Consider the following 22,303-nt stretch of genomic DNA (forward strand, 5'->3'; position numbering starts at 1 on the left):
CTTTTTATTCCTTACTGACTAATTTGGGCATGCTTCTTGTAATTGTTTGATTGGGTATTCTAGAATGTTACTGTTAAAGAAATACATCACTGTACCTGCATTTCTGTACTTAAGATTTCTGTTTTCTTTTACGTAGTTGCTGTCATGGCCCCGACCACCGCAGCTTCCACGAATCACGGAGGTCGGGTATAACGACGCTGCCTGGACACCCCAGACCACGGAACCTTGTTTGAGCAAAGCGCAACTCCGTGCGATCTCTGTGTTCTCCCTTGTGCTCTTCCTCGCTCCCTCCTCCCCTGCCCTTGAATACGACTCCCCTGATTCCTCTACTTCTTGTTCACGTCCTCTCGACTCCGGTTCCCGAATGCTTCCTCAAACGGCGAACGCCAATCGACCGACCCTCGCCTGTCCCCAACTATTCTCTCGCCTAGCCCTCAATAAAGAAGCACCCGCAACTGAGTCCCGTCTGTCGGCTCCTTGTTGGACCATGACAGCTGCTGCACTTGTATAAGAAAACTTGAAGCGTAAGATAAACTTTTTGGAGAAACAAACCGAGTCATGATCAGATATAACTGTACATGAATATGTAAACTGGTGACATCACCAGTAAGATGGAGATACACGCTAACATTTCAGGGCAGTAGGACTTAGAAGTCCCAGCTTGTTACAGACGCTTGTTGATTTTTATTTTGACAACAGTGCTGTGAAAGAGCAGTGTCACTACTCCTTGCCATGCCAGCAATTCATTTACATTTAGCCCTGCCGGCTAAAAGGTTGCACCTGTGGCTGGGTTATCATCCTTCCACAAAGAAGAGGAGTTTATTTATTCAAGGGGAGTGAGCGAGACATGGATCCGAAAGCACCATGACTCTCCATATACGAGGAGGTTTTGAAGCCATGCAAGCACTTAGAGGGAAATGAATACTGTTACGGAACTGCACATTCAAAGCAATACTGAATTAAAGGAGTCATTTTGGGCTGGGAAGCTCAGATCTTGCATCGCCCTGGACAGTTCAGATTATTACTGAATTTCCTAAGAGCCTCTCAGATGTACAAATTGAATAAAGCAACCCATTAGCCAAGGCTCCTGCCATTGTGGGCCTGAACAGGGCCAGAGTACAGCGGAATGAATGTCGGACATGCAGCACTGAGGCAAATTACTCCATGGATGGAGAGAGAGTTGGCTGAGCTTCCACTTGAAATCCAAACCGTTGGGGGGGAACACTAGAGCGTTCCGACTTGTCATAGATGGTCTGTGGAGCTCTCTTTGTATGTTACCCTGTACGGTGTCTTCTTTCTATATAGCAGCCTAACAGTATTTGAATTGGGAGCTACACTATTTTATTTAATGTTCTCAGATCTGGCCATGTCCCTGTGTAGCGAATATCTGCCTTTCATGGTCTGAACTTGAGGTGGAGGTACCCAGAGGGCAGGTGACACGACTATGAAATGGGACAGACAGAGCCATGCAGGCATCTTCACTTGTGTGTCACACAAGTCCTACCACTGCTTCTCTGGTCCTGAAGTTCAATTTCATTCTTCAAAGATTGCAGAAAAAAAAAAACCCGGCAATTTAGCATTTCCCAAGGTGTCTCACAGTCTAATTGGTCTTGCTTGACGGTGTAGATTTGTGATGTAGATTTGTGATATATTTTCAGAGAGTTCCTGTGGCCATTTACAGTTATGCTCATTTAGCTGAGGGTTTTCTCCAAAGCGAGTTAAACTGTTAAGCTAGCCAGACTCTTGTCCAGCTTTTCATTAACAAGTAACAGCAGATATCGCCAGCAGATTCTCCCAGGAAAGTCAGTAAAAACAGTAAGGAAGGGCAAATTACTGTCACCAATTCACTGAAACAGCTCTTTTGACTGTGAGAGGAAACCAGAGCAGCTGTAGGAAACCCTTCCAATTGCAGGAAGAACATGCAAACCCCACACCGACTAAGCTGGATTTGAACTCATGTCCAAACCCACAACCTAAGAGCTATGCAGCAGCAGCACTACTAATTGTGCCATCATGCCACCTAACCTGTCACACTGCTTGTCAAAATGAATTACCTCAAAATGGATAATTGAGAATAGCAAATGATTTTGTTGATTGTCATGATAATTAGAGGTCTAGTTGCTTAGCAACATACTGAGCAATGTCCACACCACCTATAGGCAAGTCTGGCTGTTTCTCATGCTGTTTTGGGCTATTCACATCCCACAGACCCAGGACCACATCCAAAGGAGAGTCTCCTGCTGCCTTAAGTACTCTGAGGCTGGCCTTACAGGAGGATGAGAGGGGTTTGATCAATGAGGCCTTCTGGAGCCCTTCCGGCCAGCAGACTAAAGTAAGCCTCAGTAAGGTTCCCGGCATGGCAGCAGCCCCAGATGCCAGGCCTCAGGATGATGATGTTATGTTCTGTGTCTCATCAAGTTCCCTGGGTTGATTTTTTTCTCTAAATGTTGAATATCATTAGCAAGTCTGAAGCCAAGTAGGCGGTGGAGGACAGCTGGACAGATCCTTTGTTTCATACTCTGACCGCTCTCTCATCTTGTCTAAGGGCTCTACAACGCAAACCTCATACTCTTCTTTCTGTGCTCCAAGGACAGGAGATGGAAATTACGATTTCTTTTTCCAATGCCTGCATAACTATGAGCTGTTTGTTCACATGCAACATCACTATTGCTGCTGAGAGCAGAAATGATGATGAATATTCATGACCCATTCAAAACTTCAACAGTGGTAACAACCTGCACAAAATGAACAATTACGATATAGCGATCATTTAACAATGCAGCTAATGAAACTACTCTGTCCGGGGATGAGTGGGGGTCTTCTCTCTGTCACTTATGTGGCATTAAACTTTCCCTGGCCTAACTGTTGAATTGTCTGTACAATGTGCGGGAGGAGCAAAGGCAGCAATGAAGACGTAGTGGAACAGAACCATCTCCCAGCAACCCAATTTCTCAAGAGCGAAAGAACAGCACATGAGTAACTACTCAAGGCTGAAAGGAGGCGAAGAAGTAGAGTGCTAACTTCAAGCCGGAAATTGGGCGTTCACATGGCAACAAGAGGTGCAAAGACACCCGAACAGATCCATAAATAGGCAAACCCATGTGTTCCTAGACCCTTGAGAAAAAGGAGCCTTTTCCATTCATCTATTTATGTGTATCCCTGTTGGAAATGACCGTGTGGGCCATTGAGGACAGCAGCTGCTGAGATACGCGGGGGTGGGAGCTGACCGCCAGTTTGTCTGCGGCGGGCAAAGGAAATCCAGGACTTCACGGTGTCATAGAGAAGGAATGGATGGGATTCATTCTCATTCTCACACTTTCTCAGTTTTGACACAAGCACACAGATAAATGCAAAACACACACACACACACACACACACACACACACACACAAATTGGAGGGAGAAGAACCACACCGCGTGACCTTTAAGGTTTCCCAGAGCAAAAGAGAGGAGACATTCTGGGTACAACATGCTCTTGCACTCTGAACTTGACATGAACATCCAGCGCTGTAGACCAACATCGAGCTACTTCACTGTTTCTGTTGTACCTGTCATTGCAGGCCTGCTGACCTTTCCTGTTAACACGGCACACATGAGGCCAGTCAGAGTTATTCTGAGATTACCACTGGGTTCTGTTAAATACAGGGGTGTGTACCTAAGTCTCTGTGAATCATTTTATGGTTGCTTTTTCAACAAATACTTCAAGGCGAACTCAAAGGTTTATTAAGGGGCGGAAAAATATGACAAGGTGATTATTATTCTAATAAGTCTTGCTGCCCTTTCCCACTCCATCTTCATTTCTCAGTTTTCACTCTCTTTCTGTCTCCGTTTTTCTGTTCTCTCTTTTTCCCCCATTCTCCTTTTCACTCGGTGCAGGACCCTTAAGAACAAAGGCTAGCTGTATTTTTTTTTGCTGAGCCATCAGCTCTGCTGTATCCTGCTTGCTCAGAGTGCTGACATATGTACCTGAGCTTAAACGAATAGCTCATCTCCACAGTCTGACTGCCTTTGCCCTCCCCGTGGTCCGTCCGCCCCCAGGTCCTGCTCCGCAGCGCTCGGCAGCTTAAGAGCTTGTGTCCTCCGGACGTCCGTCGACGCAGCACTGAAAGGTCATCCTAAGAAGCACAGGCTGCTCAGCCCTGATGGACTCTCCAGACAGACTTGGGCACAAAATCCCAGGTGCTTCTGAGAAATCGGTTGCCCGGCAGGTCCAAGATGGGTACGCGTAGTTGTACCGGTTGCAGCTAATTAATTCATTTATTCAATCAGATGTCGCGTTGAATGATGGTAGCGAACACCCGGCACGCTTTTTCCTCTAGTGTTTTGCCAGCGCATATTCTCTATTTAAAAAATCAGTATTGTGCGATCGGCGCATTCCCTGAGGAAGATAATTTGTGCGGCGGAAGGGTGCGTGTTAATTGAAATCAATTAATTGAAACGTACTTTGAACCCGTCACCAGACAGGACCTGCTCAAATAGGGAAATTGGGAGACAGAACGCTGGTACTCTCCCTGTTTTTTTATGGAAAGAAAAAAGGGTACTGTAATCCTGATTGGGATGTACAAGGAGAAGATAACAGAGGTAGAAGGCACGCGAGCCCGAGACTCACCTGTTGAGGTAAACCCGCTTCTCGGTGAACTGGCCTTGGCCGTGAGCGGGGTCTTCGTAGGGCTCGTTCTGCACCACCTCTACGCCCTCACCTCGGTCGCTCTGCTCGTGGCTGTGCTTGCTGATCATGTACAGCTGCCCAATCCTGTACTGGGGAAGGCGGAAGAAAGAGCAGGGATCGGAATCGTACGCCATCGCGAGCAGCATCCTCTTGGTCAGCTAACAATCCACAGCGTGGAAACGGAAAGCTCTGCTTCTGGATAAACTGAATTGAAAGTCTCACCAGCGACATGTTTTCGGAAGCTACAGTGTACAGAGGGCTTACAGCAAATCAACATCACCAATGATTAACTGTCATACAATGAATAGCTTGGTGCTAATAACATCAATTCTTTTCTAAAATCGAATTTAACAATTACAGTCTCATTATTTTCAAACAGTGATACATGAGGTCTTCTAATGGGTAGCTCTTTGAAACGTGTGCTCTCCGACTACTGTAACTGAACCGACACAAAGTAAAACAAGTTGGGTTCTTCCAGCAGACCTTTATGATCTAATGAAGACAATAAAGAAGGGGGAATGCATTTTTGCATTTCATTTAGACACGAGTTACAAAGGTCTTGCTAACAATTTCAGAAGAGCGGAAGGGCGAAAACACAGCTGCTACGCGGTAATGCAGTTCAGCTGCACCGTTGAGCGAACCTTAGACTAAAGCAACGGCTAAGTCACAAAATTCTTACCTCAGCAAAGCTGTAAAAGTTTATTTCTGTATAATTTTCACCCTGGGAAATCAAGGCAGCAGCGGTCGTACCCGTATGTGACGCTGAAATGCCAGCTACAGCTCATCAGTCCGCGGTGCCTTTTTGTCAACCGAGCCGGTTACAAAAGTCACGACACCACGCCACGGGGGGGACGGAGAACGCACCTAATTCTGCAGACCTGCCATGAACTGACCACTGAATTGGGCTCTAGCGATGTCTGTACTGACGACACAACTGGCGCCTTAATGAAACCTCCTCAAAGTGCCAGAGTGGAGGGGAAAAGGAAAACTTTCGCAGCTACAGTCGCTCAGGTTCCAGGGACTCTCAGCTCCTATTGGCACTTTAAAGTCCTTACTACCTCTGATTCACCCTGAGCCCCTGTATGTGCCAAGTCTCCATCTGGATGTTCTCACTGCTACTCAGCTCCTGGGGACTCCTGTTTGGAATTTATTGCCATGTTATGATTTGATAACAGCAGGGGAATTAAAACTAAGGGGAGCTTCTTATTTATGTGTCACTTAGCCATTGCTCTTGTGCAGAATGACTCCAAAAATACACACAACATAAAGGTGCCTTGCATAAGAGCTCATACACTGCAAGATCTACACAAGCTATCATCGTAATCATAGCTGAGCATTATCAAGCTGTGTGTTCCAGCTTATGTGATGAAAAGTATATTAAACCGATACAATTACAACACCCTGTCTTGAATATTTATGGGGTCTACAAACTAGAAAAATTTTGAAAAAAGTCAGATAGATAGATAGATAGATAGATAGATAGATAGATAGATAGATAGATGATTGGTGCTCCTTTACAGGTTTAAATAAGATTAGGTGTGTGAACCGTTTAAAGAATGTACAATTTATGTATTCAAGTCAACGTCCTTGTGATGACAGGCCTTTTTAAAAGATATAGCAATGTGTTCAGAGTTTACTATGTATAAGGATTTGCAAGGGACACAGAGCCTTGTGAACAAGGTATGCATGGCTGTCTGCTGAATTGATGAGAGCGTCAGCTTGACCTTTCCGAATAACATTTCGGAGAGATGGCGGAGAGGCAGCTTTGCTCCAGGAGACGTCTTGGGAACGGTTTTAAAAGGGAGGCAACACCTTCCAGAGAGATAATAAACCATTAACCTGACACTTCCACTCATGTTCAAATACCAATGTTTTCCTGGCTCCCCTTTGCAGACTCTCCTCTGCATACTCAGACAATTTAAAAAAAGAGAGAAAAAAAAAAAACCGGCAACCAGAGTGCATTTAAGGTTTCTTGGTTTTCAGTCTGTCAAAGAAAGGGCAAATCCTGTGGTTCCAGGTACGACTGCTCTCCGCTCACCCAAGTGTGGGCCAAGTCAATCTTTGTTCAAACTGTCTCATACCTGGAGAGGAGAGAATAATTCAGAAGGAGGGAAAGAAGGAGAGGGAAACGAAGCAAGAGAGGAAGGGAGAGAAAGGGCATAGGACACAGAGACAAATCATCTCTGGCTTTGGAAAAGTCCTATTATTCAAATGCTCCTGGACGACTAAGATTTGCCGGTGCACAACTGAGAATTTATTCTCTCTCTGGCTGCTCTAAACAGACCTTTAAAGGATGTTTTCGTGGCAGCAGAGAAACAAAAAAGCTACCGTGCCTCATCTATCTGTCCCGTAAGACCCATTCAATCATTTTGCAACACATTCAGATGCTGTGCTTTGAGACCTATTGTTTCCCACTGGCAATGGGCATTTGAATTTTTCCAGAGTACAGAAGGTAAATCACCTCCTCGGCTGTCATTAGGTGCACATCAAAAAGTGAACATCGGTATAAGTTCTGCCTTTTGAGCTGCATTCCATTATAAGAAAGAAAAAACAGTCACAGCACTGGAAGCCGTTGAAAAGCAATCCCGAACGACTTGCCATCCTTCTAGTTCCCATTTAGGGTCCCTCGGAGATAGAGCACTTTTAGAGTTGCAAAAGTTTAAGTTCTTAGTTTCTTCAGGGAGAAAAATCACCAACAGCCACACTTTTGGTCTGAGACAATGCGTTATGAGCTGGTCCACCCTAACCTGACAAGAAGCTGAAGCTCACCCTCGAACGTTAACGGGAGGTGCGCTGGGCGAACCTCCAGGTCAAGGGTCCAGTGCTAGCAGAATATGCCTTGGTCTAGAGGGAAACTGTATCTCCTGCTTGCTTCTGTAAGGAATCTGGACTAATCGTCAGCTAGTAAAAACAAACAAACAAACAAACCTGTCCCAAGCAGGGTCACGGCAAGCCGGAGCCTAACCGGGCAACACAGCGCACAAGGTGGGAGGGGACACGCTCAGGATGGGACGCCAGTCTGTTGCAAGGCACCCCACGCGGGACTCGAACCCCAGACCTGCCAGAGAGCAGGACCCAGCCAAATGTGCTGCGCCACCGCACCCCCTCTGGAAAAACATGCTATGCTTTTTTATTTTTAATAACAATTTGTTCAATAATAGAAAAGCCTATATGCAGCTACTCGTGTGATGTATACTGGTTTATATGGTAGTATGTGACAAATTGATTGTACTCAATCACATGCCCGCATCCATATCTCTCCTTCTGTTGATGTAATGCACTGCTGTATTGTTTTCTAAGTTGTATGATGCTTTGGAGAAACGAGTCTGCTAAATGAAGAATTGTAACCGTAAATGTACCATATGTGTCTTTTGTAGGTTTATGTGTACTTACTGTGCAATAGGGTTACTAAATAATAAAATTTCCTAATTTACGCACGCAGTGTCTACAACCGTCTGTCCCAAACGGGGTCGCGGCGAGCCGGAGCCTAACCCGGCAACACAGGGCGCAAGGCCGGAGGGGGAGGGGACACACCCAGGACGGGATGCCAGTCTGCTGCAAGGCACCCCAAGCGGGACTCGAACCCCAGACCTACCACAGAGCAGGCCCCGGCCAAAGCCGCTGCGCCACCGCACCCCCCATTTCCTAACTTAATCTTAGTTAATTTCTTTCTTGATTATTTTTAATATCTTATCATCCTACTGTATTGATTACTACTTCTTGAGACTGTTTTTAAGTGTTTGTGGAAATATTTGGGCACGTGCGTAAAGTCCAGGAACCCATCTTTTTTCCGCATTTAAAAAATAGGCAAGAGCCTCCGGGTTCACAGATGCTTGGTATACGGACAGTTTTCGGGTCCGTACAAGGAGGGATGCCTGTAATTCTTACTCTTTGTGGCTTTAAATTTAAACTTGTTTTCCTTAGTCCAGACCAGCTTAACTACTGAAATTCGGTCTCGGCATAAATCGTCTAGAGCACAGCAAGGGTCTAAGAGAAGAAAAGACGGAACACGGAGCTCACACAGGTTAAAGCGCTGGTAAATAATTAATTGTTTCTCTTCTTCTTCATGCCATCATAAGGACATAGAGGAAGAAGAGAAGAGCAGATCGGATGCTGAATGGACTGAATTAAAACGGGACAAGGGGTTTCTGTCAATACGGGAGGAGCACATACTATGAGCTTAGGTTTGGAAACATACCTTTTCTTTTCACCACACAAAAGGGAACTAAACAATCACTGCTTCGCCCCAGTAGTCCTGTTCTTTCGTCCATTTTAAGATGAGATACAACAATGGGACAAACGCAGACAAATTGTTCTCTGTGCAGACACGCTCCCGCTGTTGCGAGGTGCTCTCCGCAGAGGTCAGCGCCGTAAGCATCATTGAACGCAGCATAATAACAAGGCCGCATTAAAGGAGCCGGCGTCGGACCGCACCGCAAAGGGCGTGGAGCTCGTCCCATCTTCAGATCTGCCGTTTTCCCAGGGCAAGGAAAGGGTGCAGCGCTCACTTCTCACATGAACACATCTTTAGGTCGTCTTTTTTATTACTGTTATACAGCTGCTCAGCCGATCCTTTCATTTGTAGAAATGCATTGTTTTAACCCTTTATACAGCTGGGTATTTTACCGCAGCCAAACAAGTTAAATGACGAAACAGTCCTCTAACAGGACTTGAGCCAACATACTTCAAGCTGCGTGCTCCAACTCGCATCCACCGCACCAGCCGCAACTCTGAAAGGAAACCCGCGCTACTTATTTCCCCGAGCAAATCCGGAGCCAAACCCAGATTGACTGACACTTCGGCGCGTTCCCTCTGAGCGCTAAGATGTACGAGCCTCGCGTTGACTTTGTCTTTCAAAGAGGGAGAAGTGAGTCTTTTACGTTTTGTCACTGCAGTCCCAAGCTCTGCTCTGTGACGCAAATTCAGATTCGAAACATGCACAGAGTCATGAGAGACAAATGCAAACAGCGTCTGACATTTCTGCGAACGCAATTAAAGTCACAATTAAAAATTAAGCAGAGCAATTAAGGGCGTCCCCTGCCTGTCCGTAAGGCAGAGCTAGAGGCCGACTTCTCCCCGAATCAATTAAACAAGCTCCGTCTCAGGAGCGGCTGCCGTGAAGCGAAACCCCAGCCGTCTTTCGGCGGCTCGGCGCACGGACCGCGTGCGACAGTTCAACACGACCGTGGGACCGTTTGTCATTTTTAAGTCCCGTCTCTGCATACAGAGCTGTAGGGCGGTTATTTCTCTAACCCTCAATGACTGACAGAGGAGCGAACTGGATGATACCGTTAGTCAACGCTGGTTGGATCTCCTCTCTAGGAAACTGAACCTGATCAAAGCAGCGCGGATTAAAACATCGTTACTGGTAGATCAAAACCAAAATCTCTCCTTCATTCCATCCAGTTATATTAGAATTGAGGATGACGCAATCATAAAAACTGCATTTTTTTTTACAGCTGCACATAACTGTCAAGATCAGTGTACTTTCTTATGTCTTCCTTATGGTAGTTCTTCACTTTGAAATGCAACATTGTTCGAACGCATTAAGTCCATAAATACAGGCTGAGCCCGCAGGCCATGTCAGATGATCCAAGAGAGATGAAAGTGCTCTTTCCTCTGCTGTCGCTATGGTGCTCCTTGAAATGCTTCCAGGGGTTGGTTACACAACCCTGCACACTGCGCTTCTAAAAACCCAGATTACACGACGGCTCGTTTGCGCTCACCAAAAGGCAACGGGGTACCCAGTGGAGGGATTCGACAGGTCGAATCTGTGTAACCGAGAGTTTTTTTTTCCCCAGAAGATGGCACACACACACACACATTGTCTAAATCGCCTGTTCCACATGGGGTCACAGGGAACCGGAGCCTACCCGGCAACACAGGGCATAAGGCCGGAGGGGGAGGGGACACACCCAGGACGGGACGCCAGTCCGTCGCAAGGCACCCCAAGCGGGACTCGAACCCCAGACCCACCGGAGAGAAGGACTGTGGTCCAAGCGTGCACTTCGCGCACAAATGTTATGGCTTGTTAGGTCTTAGCCATCCGATTCCTAACTCCCCAGCCCGAGTGGATTATAGCGGTACCCATAATCCAACCGCCATCTTTCGGCGTCACGGCCACCTCCTGCAGGGCCAGAGCACGTCACAGTCTGCGAGCTCCGCATGCCAACTCCCATACTTAACGCAGGGGTCACTCGCAACCCAGTTAATAACACACATCAAACATCTACATATGTGCGCTTATCACACTATCGCATTAACACATATTGTGATCATATTTATAAATGAGCCCAACGCTTCCGGGACAGGCTACGGTTCCCTGCGACGCCGCTCAGGACAAATGGCTATTGAAATTGGACGGATATTTATAAATACGCCGTGCCTGAGGGTTTGTGTACGAGCGTGCGTGTGTTTCAGACCCGGAAGGCAGCCGCTTGCAGGACCGGGCAGGGTCGGCACGGCAGCGCAGTTAGCCGATTAACGGAGTGCGCGTGATGATGATGTTATTACCCATTTGGTCGGCGCTATGGAAAATTGCTCCACGGATCCGTGGCTGCCGGCCTCATTGTCAGCAACGACACGCTTGTTTACCCTAAGTTTTCACGATCCCGGGCAGCTCTTTATGCACAGAACAAAGGAGCCCTCGATAAACGGCCTAGCTCAAGTTTCCATTCTGTGGTCGTGACTACAGACTGCCTGCCCAGCCCCCCCACCTTAACCCCGCTTCTGCAGCTCGTTTCCGTACCTCGGCCGCCTGCGCGGTACAGAGTGTGCTGTTTAATATACACCGAAGAAAAGAGAAGCCTTGTTTGGAATTGATACCGATCAATTATATGACCGCATCGGGCGTGGAGACGGTGACAACGGCCGTAGCAGCATGTACGTGCACGAGGAGAAATGTTCTTCACCGTGTGCATTCTTCACTGAAGGACCCTTACAGGAGCACAATGAATAAATACCAACACCATCAAAAACAAACACAGCAGGGTATCAGCTCTGATCTTAGAAGGCCATAATACCTCACAGCTTTTGTTGCATCTAGACAGTTTTTATTATTTTACTGGTTAGATGACGTCCTTTTTCAAAGTGACTCTGATAAATATTTTACTTAATCTAGCTGAAAGGGTGCAGCAGCTGCAAAGGAAACTTAAAGGCCTAGAGTAGAAGAGTAGGGTTCTGACTTGACCCAACATCCTTCAGAAGACCGAGATGCATCATCAGCTCACTAGTAACATACTAGCGTCTTTACAAACATAGCACAGCTGTGATTGCACCGCTGTCGGCTCCCATGGCCGCGCGCAGAGAGGCAGACGGGCCTGGTGTGCCGATACGCGCTACGTACTGAATACGAATACGTGCTTACCAAAGCGTGCAAAAGCGTGCCACTCCAGGAGACGATACTCCCTTAGTTCGAAGTGATTGAATACTTGAAGTGGCACCCAGCTGTGCTTGCGTTGAGAATGAGGTTGTGCAAGAGTCCTGCTACAAGTCTCTGGAGCAGCGAAGTGCGGTGACACATCACTTGGAGGCCTTGAGTGAGAGGTACCTATAAATGTCACGGCGCAGCAATGCAACGAATGCCTGAGCAGTAAAAGCAAACACAGATGAATGTGGCTGTAGCTGAGCCGTAGCAACAACCTAGAGCATGCTCTCCAAATGACGAGCTACCGCCCTCCTCCACTCCGTAGGACAACATACAGTAGGTCAAATTTTATATCCCGCTTTTGATGATAATGATCTGCCAGTAGATATTGTAACGACCCGCGTTACCGTGTTTTAGCGGGAAATGTGTTAATTGTAATTGGTTAGCGTTTGGTGACGCACGGGGAATATAAGGGGGCGATTGAGTCTGCCTAGAGAGAAAGAGAAGAGAGCCTGGGGGCGCTAAGCAGGCTGGGAAGGCTGGCTAGACGCACAGGTCCCGGAGGAAACGGGGTCCTCGGACCGAGAGCGTTATTTCCCCGTGCGTCGGTGTCCTAATAAAACGTTCGAAATGAACGCTGCCTCTGCTCCTTCTTCGCCCCGTTCAAACCCACAGCGCTGCGTGCCACAATATTTTATTTACATTGCGGATAAGGAACTGGAATTCTCAACTGCATTTGTACTATGATATCTTTCATGAAAATGGCATGTCATTCACAATATATAAAAGTGTCAGCACTGAAACTGTGATCGGTAAAACAGCAAAACAGTAGATTCCTGCTGATCTGACAAACGGTTTGGTTATCCTGGTGGGGGTATGACATGGGGCTACCCAAGGCTGCATGCTGGACCCTCAAGGAGCTGCTTTACGCCAGAGCGACACTAGATGCCCCAGTAGCTCGGGCCAGTTTGTCTTGTTAATGAGGACACAAGCAGCTAAGCTACACCAAGCCAGCACTTCGTACACTTGGTCACCTTCAACGTGTAATGTGTTTCCGGGTAAGAATATACAGCATAGTAATAAAAATCATCAAGAGTGTGAGAACAAGTGTCCTGCGGCCTCCTCGAAACACGGGCACTGGGACTGCTTATTGCTTCGCTTCGCCTGCCAGGGTCTCCTTGACGTCTCCTGCCAGTCGCACATAAGACAGCACGTGGCCCAAGGAGGTTAAACAGCAGTGTCTCTCCGCTCTCCGCCACCTCCTGCTGCTGCCTGCTGAGAAGAACTGATTTTCAGCGGAGGATTTTTTCCCTTTGTCACCTGACCGCCAGCTCACATGCTCGCATATTACTCTTCCCCTAAACTCCATTCCGCGCCGGGCCTTAGGGCCAACAGCTTCTCGCTCTGAAAATGAAATCCTGTGACCGCCAGAGTGACAGGGAGCGGTGCCCCGGCACCCGGAACGAGCCAGGAGCCAGACGAACCGTCCGGGAGCGTGGCTTTCGCGTGCGACGCGTGGATAACGCCCCGCTGCAAGGCTCCTGCGTACGCACATCTGCAATGCAGATTTAGAGGAACTGCCGTCAGAGCGAGCGCCATTTGTCACGCCTGTGCGAAGGAACACCGCTTTCCAGGTGGTCCGTGCTCAGAGGAGGAGGGAGCGCACGGAAGGAAATGTCGCGAAGGTGCTGTCTACGCCAAAGGGCGACGCAGCGTGCCGATGCCTTGGCAGCCACATCTCATATCCCTCCCTCGCCACCCCTTCCCTGACCCTGAGTGTTTCCACGAAAATGAATGGCAGGGTTTACGATGTATATACTGACTGACCAATGTAAAATTACTCAGCACAGGTATGGGATTCGGGGGTGCGGTGGCGCAGCGGGCTTGGCCTGTGCATGCTCTCTGATGGGTCTGGGGCTTGAGTCCTGCTTGGGGTGCCTTGTGTGTGTGCGTGTGTGTGTGCGTGTGTGAGGTATAGGCTTCGTATTCTGTAATGTCCACATTTTCTGTTTTGCATTATCACTACCATGCAAAAGAAGTAATGAGAAGTATATTTCAGACAATTTTATGCTTAGTGACAGCGACTGAATAAATTATTATGCAGTGATGAAATGCAGATCTTTTCTTGTCCCACTGGAAACAGTATAACTTTGTACCCAAGCTGTAGTTCACTGTAGCGTCAGTAGAGGGAGAAGCGTTTCTCCGTGACGGCTGGGAATTGTGGCCGCCAACCCTCCTCTTCACAATCGACAGAGTCCGCAGCCTTTCCTTCCCTCCTGCGCCTCTTTAATTCCGCAAGGCATTTTTAGCATAAATAAGTTAACCACGCTGTTGCGCCAATTCCATTGCGATTTTAAGCATTTGCAGTTTTAACTTTCGCACCCCGGGTAAATAAGGTACCTGCTTAATTAAGCACAATTGATTTTTCGACAAAGGCAGGAGCAAAGGCTGCGTACCTCTCAATCGGAGGGTCGGAGACCACGGCACCGGGTCGGGAGGTCGACGGCACGCCCATGCCACGCTGCACAGCTCACCCGTGCTCAACACAAACAGCCTGGAACAGTCTCCCCTCCCTCCATCTGTTTCTTCTGCCAACGGCAACAAACACAGCGGTGTTCGCAATAGCTGCTTTTCGCTTGGCGTTCCGCAGCATCCCCGACACATCACTGCACATTCGCACAGAATGACAACCTGGCATATGGTCAAAGTAAGCTGGGAGAAAAAAGGTGAGAGAGAGAAAGGAAGATGAGAGGAATGACCGCTTTGTTGTTATGTCAACGCTTCTTGTTACGGAACTCGATTTTTTACCAAAGACAATTCGATTATATATCATTCCCTGCATCGGGACTCGAACCGAGAATCATTCGATTTAAGCGCTGCCGTTCCGAAGCAGCTGCGATACACGTATTGGTACCGGGAGTGACCCGCCGGTCAAGGACCGAAGGAAACATATGGCGCGGTGTCACATCGCATTATGCGGCTCTGGCGAGAACGGCGGACGCGCAGGCGCTCGGACTCCCGCGGCCGCAGACCCCGCTGCCGAGACGGGCTCTCACACAAATGTGACGCTCTCTCATTCCCTATGCGGGAAAGCGCCACAGCCGTCGCCGAACGGAGCCGTGAGCACAGCTGTCTCCATCTCCTCTTCCCCGCCAGCGTAACTACTGCGCTCCGGCGTTTCCGCCACCTCCGTTTCCACCGGTGGCCGCAGCAGCTCGTCCGGAGACCGCACTTTTTCCTCGGAAAGACATACTGTGAGCGCTGGTACAGCACCACTCCCTGCTCCATAAACTTGTGGTGACCGGCGGAGCTTCGCACATCTTATTTCTTATCCGGAATTACTTTCGGCAAGCTAGAGAGTAGGGAAAACACAAGGCCCTGTGAATGAGAGGATGCTTATGACATTAATAGCATCTACAGAGAGGACATTCTGCTGGTGCAGAAATGGGAAGGAGCAGAGGCATAAAGGAGAGGAACACAAGGAGTTATGTTCACTCAGAGCTCAACGAAGGGGCTTGGCAGGAGGAAAAAATAACATTACTCCTATTCTGGAGCCTGAAGATCTTGAAGAAGGGGATAACAGGGAAATATAATTTGGCTGAGTGTAATAAACAGTCTTCATTTTTTCGTTATATGTCTCCTGACAATAAACAAAGGGGAAACACGCTGTGCGTACATCAGCTTTGCTTTCCATAACGGTCCTGTAGTCACTGGACACCTCACTCTAGGCTCAGCTTCACTCTTCCATGTTTTAAAAGCACACACACACACACACACAACGAAACCGCTTGTTCCAAGTGGGGTCGCAGTGAGCCGGAGCCTAACCAGGCAACATAGGGCGCGAGGCTGGAGGGGAGGGGACGCACCCAGGACGGGACACCAGTCCGTCACAAGGCACCCCGAGCAGGACTCAAAACCCAGACCCCCCCAGAGAGCAGGACCCAGCCAAACCTGCTGCGCCAAAACTCCCCCTCTACTTTTAAAGCATAAATCTGAAACACACTCATATCAGCTCATCTGTCAAAGATCAATGTCAAGGCTATCCACGTAAAGATATGAAATAACTTGGAATAACAACAATAACGAGAACTTTGAATGCTGGATTTTGGGTCTGTCTTCGTTTCATGAAAAAGCCTAACTTCTGTTTTGATTAATTAATCAATATTATACAGAAAGTATTGAGCTGATCAAGTGGAAAAAAAAAAGGCCAGTTTTCTTCTGGCCTTTCTTTCTTCTTTCCGTAGCTCTGCAGTTTCCTTAAAACATTGGCACGCAGATTGTTAATTACCCCATTAATTAGTGAACTTCAAAAGCAAGTGGCAGTATCCTCTTAAAACAGCTGGATAAATATGAACAGATTTCTGATTTTTCAAAAAAAAAAAAAAAAAAAAAAAGAAACTGCTTAGAACTAAGTGTGGAAAAAATGTTAGAAAAAACCCTAAAGCGCCTTGAGCGCTTCCAAAAACTGCACGTGAGCTGCACGTCGCCGGACTGAGCTCCGCGGGCCGATACCCCGAAGGCCCTGGCTGCCCCCTGCATCCTGCTGCGCGCCCACTCCTTCGTTACTGGTCACGAAGGTGGCGAACGCATGCGTGGGACTCACGGCACTGTTCCCACCTGCCGACTGCCCCACCGCCGCGAGACGCTGTCCTGTGGGCCACGTTTCGCCTTAGAAGAAAGATGCTCTGTGAATGTGTGACTCGCTTCGCGAGCACAGATTCAAGCAGGTATTTTACTGACGCTGCTGCTTCCTGCGATCACAGAGCCCATGCGATCACGCTCAGAAGGCACTCCGTGCACATAAACCCAAGATACGAAAAGGCCGGCGAGAGGAAGGGAAACGGCGACTCTGCCCTCAGAACCTGACGGGAAATATAACCCCGAAAGATTATACAGTATGATAACATATAATATACCATTCAGCAGTTATGGAAGAAAGGAAAGATTCACTCACTTAATCTGAACTTATTACAATGAAATAATACCCCAGTAAAATATCTGAATGAAATCATAACCCGCCGAAATATTATCTTAATAGAGGATATGTAATAAAAGCAAAAAATACACTGTCAGATTAATTATGTAAGATGGATTTTAACAGGCAGGTAGTGACACTGACTAACAGAGATAAGAGATGAACAGACCCAGAGAAAAAATATTTTGCGACTGTTAACCTTGAAACTGGATTAAACTGTACTAAATATAACTACTGTACTAAATATTGTGGCTTATTGTGCTGTGGTTTTTTTTTTTTTTCTTTCCATCACCGCCTAAAGGTCAGAGTGACTTTTCACAGACGCTGTGAAAATGTTCACACTGAGTTCTAGCACGTTCCATCCTCTCAGGGGGGTTTCCGATAAAGCTGAGGCCCGCTGCAGACCTTGCTGCTGAGGAGACAACCTAGATGTTGAGGGAAATGAGCGGTTCACAGCTGTGGTCTGGCAGGAGCGTCACGCTCGTGTCTGTCGAAGAGCTGTAGCCGTGCGGTACCCCCCCACGCGCCCGGGTTCGCGCCCTGCTCTGGTTTCCGGCCTCAGAGAGGGTGCCGGATTAGCGGCGGTGCCGAACTGGGGCCGTCGCGAGCGACGTGCCTGCCTTCAGCCGTCAGCGAGAACAAGGTAGCCGCAGCCCCGGGTCCTCAGCGGTGCTGCGTTCACACCGGGAAATTGTATACCCCAGGAGTCCAGCTGTCTTTGCACAACTAACGTAGGTCAAAGGTCAGCAGCTTTGACAGTTTTACGTCTTTCCTTCTGAGGTAGGTGGACAGCGGGCAGGATGTTGACAAGGGTGAGCGCTGTTAATATTCGGCTGCTGCAGGCTCTACGGGCCATTAAACTTCCCTCTGGCGACAGGCTTGTGCCAATTCTGCATCCACGTGGGCGGCGTCTCTCCTGCGGCGCGAGCCAATGACGACAGCGCGGGCGGGTGGCTCACCACGTGCCGGCCAGCGCTCGGCCCTGAGCTGCGCTCACCCTCCGCCCCGAGCCGCCCGAAGGGGCTGCACATCTGGTCCCGGCCCCCGTGCCGCCATCCGTCGTGACGTCAGCTGAAACGGTTACCCTTCCTCCGGCCCACGAGAACGCGCCATCCGTGGGGCCGCCGAGTTCCCGGAGGGCGCGGGCTGCCGACGAAGCCTCGCCTCCTTCCCCCGGCGACCCCGGGCTGGGAAAACATTCCTCGGCGGGCACGCGGACGGGCCGCTCGTCACACGCGAGCTTCCTATTGAATCGAGACCGGTAATTAGTTCACGGGGCTCTTTTCCCGTGCCCCCCTCCTGTGGGCGCTCCTCTTGTACAGAGTCACTGAACTGCGACTGCGATTCTATGCAGGAATCTTCGCAACGGCCCAGAGACGATTTATTAATCTCACGCCACAGCAAACTTTTTAAGCTCTGCTCAGTGTTCCCGTGGACCAGAAAATTACTCCTGATGCAAGCAAAGAGAAACTTTGCTTTAATGCAGGCTGCCGTGCTCAGTGAACACAAAGGTGGTCCCAGAGATGCCACTTTACTAGGTGGAAAAACGTATTACATAAGATGTTTAATTATACATTCGATACCGTCTACAAGGAAGAATTTTACCTCTCAAGAACCAAGAACGTCTGCGATGTTACAGAACGTGTCAGTCTGCATCCAGACTTACGGTCATTTGTATCAGTGTGGTTTTAATGAATTAATGAAATGCTCATTTAAAAACCACCAATTCACAGCACGACGGCCCTCGAGGCTTTTCTTGGTTTTTGTACAATGAAACAAGGTAAACGTACAATAAAATAAACTTTATGAATTTAGATAATCTCCGACAGTTCTTTTCAACACGCAGGGATTGTGATGCGTGAATGGGGGCAAGACTAAACTGCATTTTACTCTTAATGTAAAAGGTCTACAAAATGAATATACACAGAATCATTTAAATAGGGTGTAACGATTTAAAGCCAAACATACCATAAGGAAGCAAAATGAAAGTTCACACCACGGTAAAAGAATAAAAAGGGCTTTTTTTAAAGTCAAAATGTCCTTTTCCCGAGCCAGACTTATTCCCTGTGATTGTTACTGTACTTAAGCCACGCAATCAGGATGACAGCACGTTGTATAAATAACATAGTGCTCTTTCTGACCATCACGGCTGCATCGAAGCGCTACGACAATTGCGTAACCTTTCTCGAGTGCTTTTGTGAGTCCCACTGTGTCTACTGGCTTGTTTGAGCTCCTCCTCGTCGGTGAGCTTCCTGTGAATGAGCTGAAATATAATCTATCCTTCTTGTATCGAGAGGCCGAGGGACTGAGACCATGCTGCGGTCCACATGCAGCAGGTAAAGTGATTAGGGGGAATGAATCACCCAAGACGCATTATTAAATGCAAATCTGAATGAATAAGACAAATAACCCCAGATGAACAATCAGGTCAATCATGAGCTAAATGTGCCAACAAACTGAGGTGTGGGGGATGCAGAAACTCAAGGCGTAGATGCAGCCGTTTCATCAGGAGGATCGATGTGAGAATGTTACGGTTGTGACGGAAAGCTCACAGATACCAGTACGCGTCAGTAATCCTGGTACGTGCATTTTGATCTCTTAGAAAAAAGGGAAAAGTGTGTGTGCGTTATGGGAGGCAGCGGGTTAAGTCCCTGAAAGGTCAGCAGAGTATCTTTGAAGAGACTCCCTGAGGTGAGACCCCATGCGGTATCCCAGGTGGAGGGTCCCAGGTATAACTTCATGCTGCAGATATTAGCAGGTAGCAACTGTTAGCGGTGGCTCAACGCCGGATGCTATTTCCGTCTGGGAGATTAGCGGATGATTTAGTTGCTGCCCTGGATGGCGAGGACAATCGCAAGGCCGTCTACGTGGAAACCGCATGTTTCCATCGTCTGCTCCTATGAGGTGTGCCCTCATGTGTTCCGTACTTAAACAGTCTAACAAGCAAAGCTCGCCGCCCCTGACAACCTCCCCTACGCATCCGTCTCCCTCATCGAAAACTTCAAAATGCAAACACGGCCAAGGACCGGAACAAAAGAGGGGTGCCCCGGGCGAGCGAGGCCGCCGGCCAGCACGAGCCCGACCCTCGAAGCCGCGCTCAGAAAGGAAGGACAGCCGTGGCGGTCGGGGCTGCGGACGGTGCGGGAAGCCCCAAAGAACCGGGACGCTGAATGAGAGTGCTACAGTCCTACACTGCTGCCGTCACTTACGTAAATACGTAAATATGCAATATAAACGGACAAACTGTAAAAAAGCACACAGTACATAAAAGTATACAACCGCAAATGGCTCCGTAGACTCTAATGTGGACTGTAATGCAGCGTATTACCGTATTAGCGGTTCTGCTATATTAGGTGTGCCATGGGCTGTAAAAGTATAAGGCACCTCATTTTCAGAGCAGCACTGTATAAGAGACCATTAAGTAAGAGCTGCTTCAATATGCTGAGATCTATACGCACCGGCTCTGAAGAACACGCAAAGCCTCAGCCTCTGAGCTGAGACACGCAGGTCTCTGCGCGATGTATTACGCAAGACCGTGACCGGTGCAGACGTGGAAATGAGGTCCGCGGGTGGTCCTGTTTCGAGGCAACTCTCACGGAGAGCTCCGGCGTCGCTGCCCATTTGGATCGGATCTCTTTATTTCCCAGAGCTCCCGGGTGCCGGTCATGGCGCGTGAATGGCTAATGGGCTCCTTAGGCAGCAGAAAAACGAGCGACACCTTCTTAGGAAACAGGCGTGCGAGTAATAAGGTGTGCGTGCGACTCAAACGGTGCGTGTATATGTGTGTCCTGCGAGAGGCTTCCCTCTGGGATTCCTCTCACTACGCCCCGGTGCCCCACTTTGGGCCCGCTGCCCGCGTTACGCTGCGGTGCCTTTGTCAGCTGCTGCCTCGGAGACCGTGCCAGTTGTATCCCGGTGAGCGCAGCGGGAGCGGAGACGCCGCACACGCCGGCCCCGGCTCCTGCCCCCTCCAGCCCTCGGCGCACAAAGCCCACCGCCACCGCCTAACCCAGAGCACGAACGTTCGAGCGCGTCATAATTCGCCGCACGAAACGTCCTCATCGGGGAGCGTGCTTTGCCATGTGCCGAAGCCGAGACGAAGGAAATAAAATACCCCATTCAATTCCCCTTTTATGACATCCCGCCATTTTTATTATCTTAATTTTGCTGGAAAAACCTCGAGCCGTGACAAATTCACGAGCTGCGACTAATTCAGGCTCTGAGAAGGCGGCTCGTGCCACAGCGCAGGGCTGACGGTATGCGACATGGCAGCAGGAAACGCCCCTCGGCGCAAACCGCCGGCTGCACACCAACACGCCGGCCTGACCCTGTGACAGAGGAGCTGCGTGCCGTCGCGGTTTGCCGCGCATTTCTAGCGTTCCCGTCCGAAACGCTTCGGTTTTCTACGTCTGCTGGACGACGGCATTGCCGTGTCTCCGACTTGATGGCCTTGCGGAGTCTTTTCCATACCAGCGCAATCTTTTTCAGATTCAAACTGATTTAAATTAAAATCCAAATTAAAATGAGATTAAACGAAATTAAATATTTAATTTTAGACTCGATTTGGATTTCATGGACCTTGCATGACCGGCCTGTGCATTTTTAACAGCAAAGTCTTCTCGGTTACAGTTGCAGGCAACAGTGCACCACGGCGCAGCAAACAGGGCTTTACAGGGATATTTTTGTATTCCAGTTTTAGCCATATTTTACCAGAGCAATGCTGAAATACTAGCGGCATTAACGGATTAACCACAAAGGCAAAATGACACTCGAGAGGAGGTCTCTTAAGCGAACGGACAGAACTTAATTTAGCCCTCGACCGAGCTGATGCATCAAACGTTAAAGCATTTTACAGGTTTATTAAACTGCCTCTTCGTGACCAACAGGGCAATGGAAAGAGGGCTTTTAATGAACTTTAAGTTGGCACATTGCATCATTCAGAGCAAGTGTAGGTGAAAGCTGTTACGTCACTTTTTCAGTTTCCGACCGGAAGGCTGCAAGGCTGTTTTCCTTACGTTTTACGCAGATCGATAGAACGCGGCAACGGGACTGTGACCGGGCGCTAATCGATCGCCATGCCCCGTGCAGCGCTCGGCGCTGCAGAGAAGCGGGTTCGAGGTGGGACTTTCTCAGAAATGCGCACCCTTGCTGAAATGAGAGGAGAGAGGCAGCTGAAAACGGGGTGCGCGTGACACGCTGCTTCTGAGGGCGGGACGACTCGTGCAAAATGCCGACTGGAAGCCGCAGAGCGGGGCTGCGTGCGCTTGACGCGGACGTAGACGCGCACGCTGAC

The 22,303-nt window shown here is 48.7% G+C and overlaps 1 protein-coding gene across 4 annotated transcripts in view; it reads right to left on the reverse strand.

Annotated features, from left to right (window-relative positions):
- LOC108940049 (cytoplasmic phosphatidylinositol transfer protein 1-like) overlaps window positions 1-22,303 on the reverse strand; it is a 72,980-nt gene that overhangs the window by 17,549 nt on the left and 33,128 nt on the right. The window contains exons 1-2 of one of the 4 annotated variants that reach the window (XM_018761859.2): window positions 14,492-14,873; window positions 4,610-4,753 (exon numbers count right to left, since the gene is read on the reverse strand). In XM_018761859.2, coding sequence (XP_018617375.1) covers window positions 4,610-4,753; window positions 14,492-14,550 — 203 coding nt within the window. In that variant the 5' untranslated portion in view covers window positions 14,551-14,873. Of the gene's footprint in view, window positions 1-4,609; window positions 4,759-14,491; window positions 14,887-22,303 lie in introns of those variants that run through there. The other 3 variants (XM_018761862.2, XM_018761860.2, XM_018761861.2) reach the window with 3 other exon arrangements.

This window comes from Scleropages formosus, chromosome 20 (assembly GCF_900964775.1).
Source record: "Scleropages formosus chromosome 20, fSclFor1.1, whole genome shotgun sequence".
Classification (NCBI taxonomy): Eukaryota; Metazoa; Chordata; class Actinopteri; order Osteoglossiformes; family Osteoglossidae; genus Scleropages; species Scleropages formosus.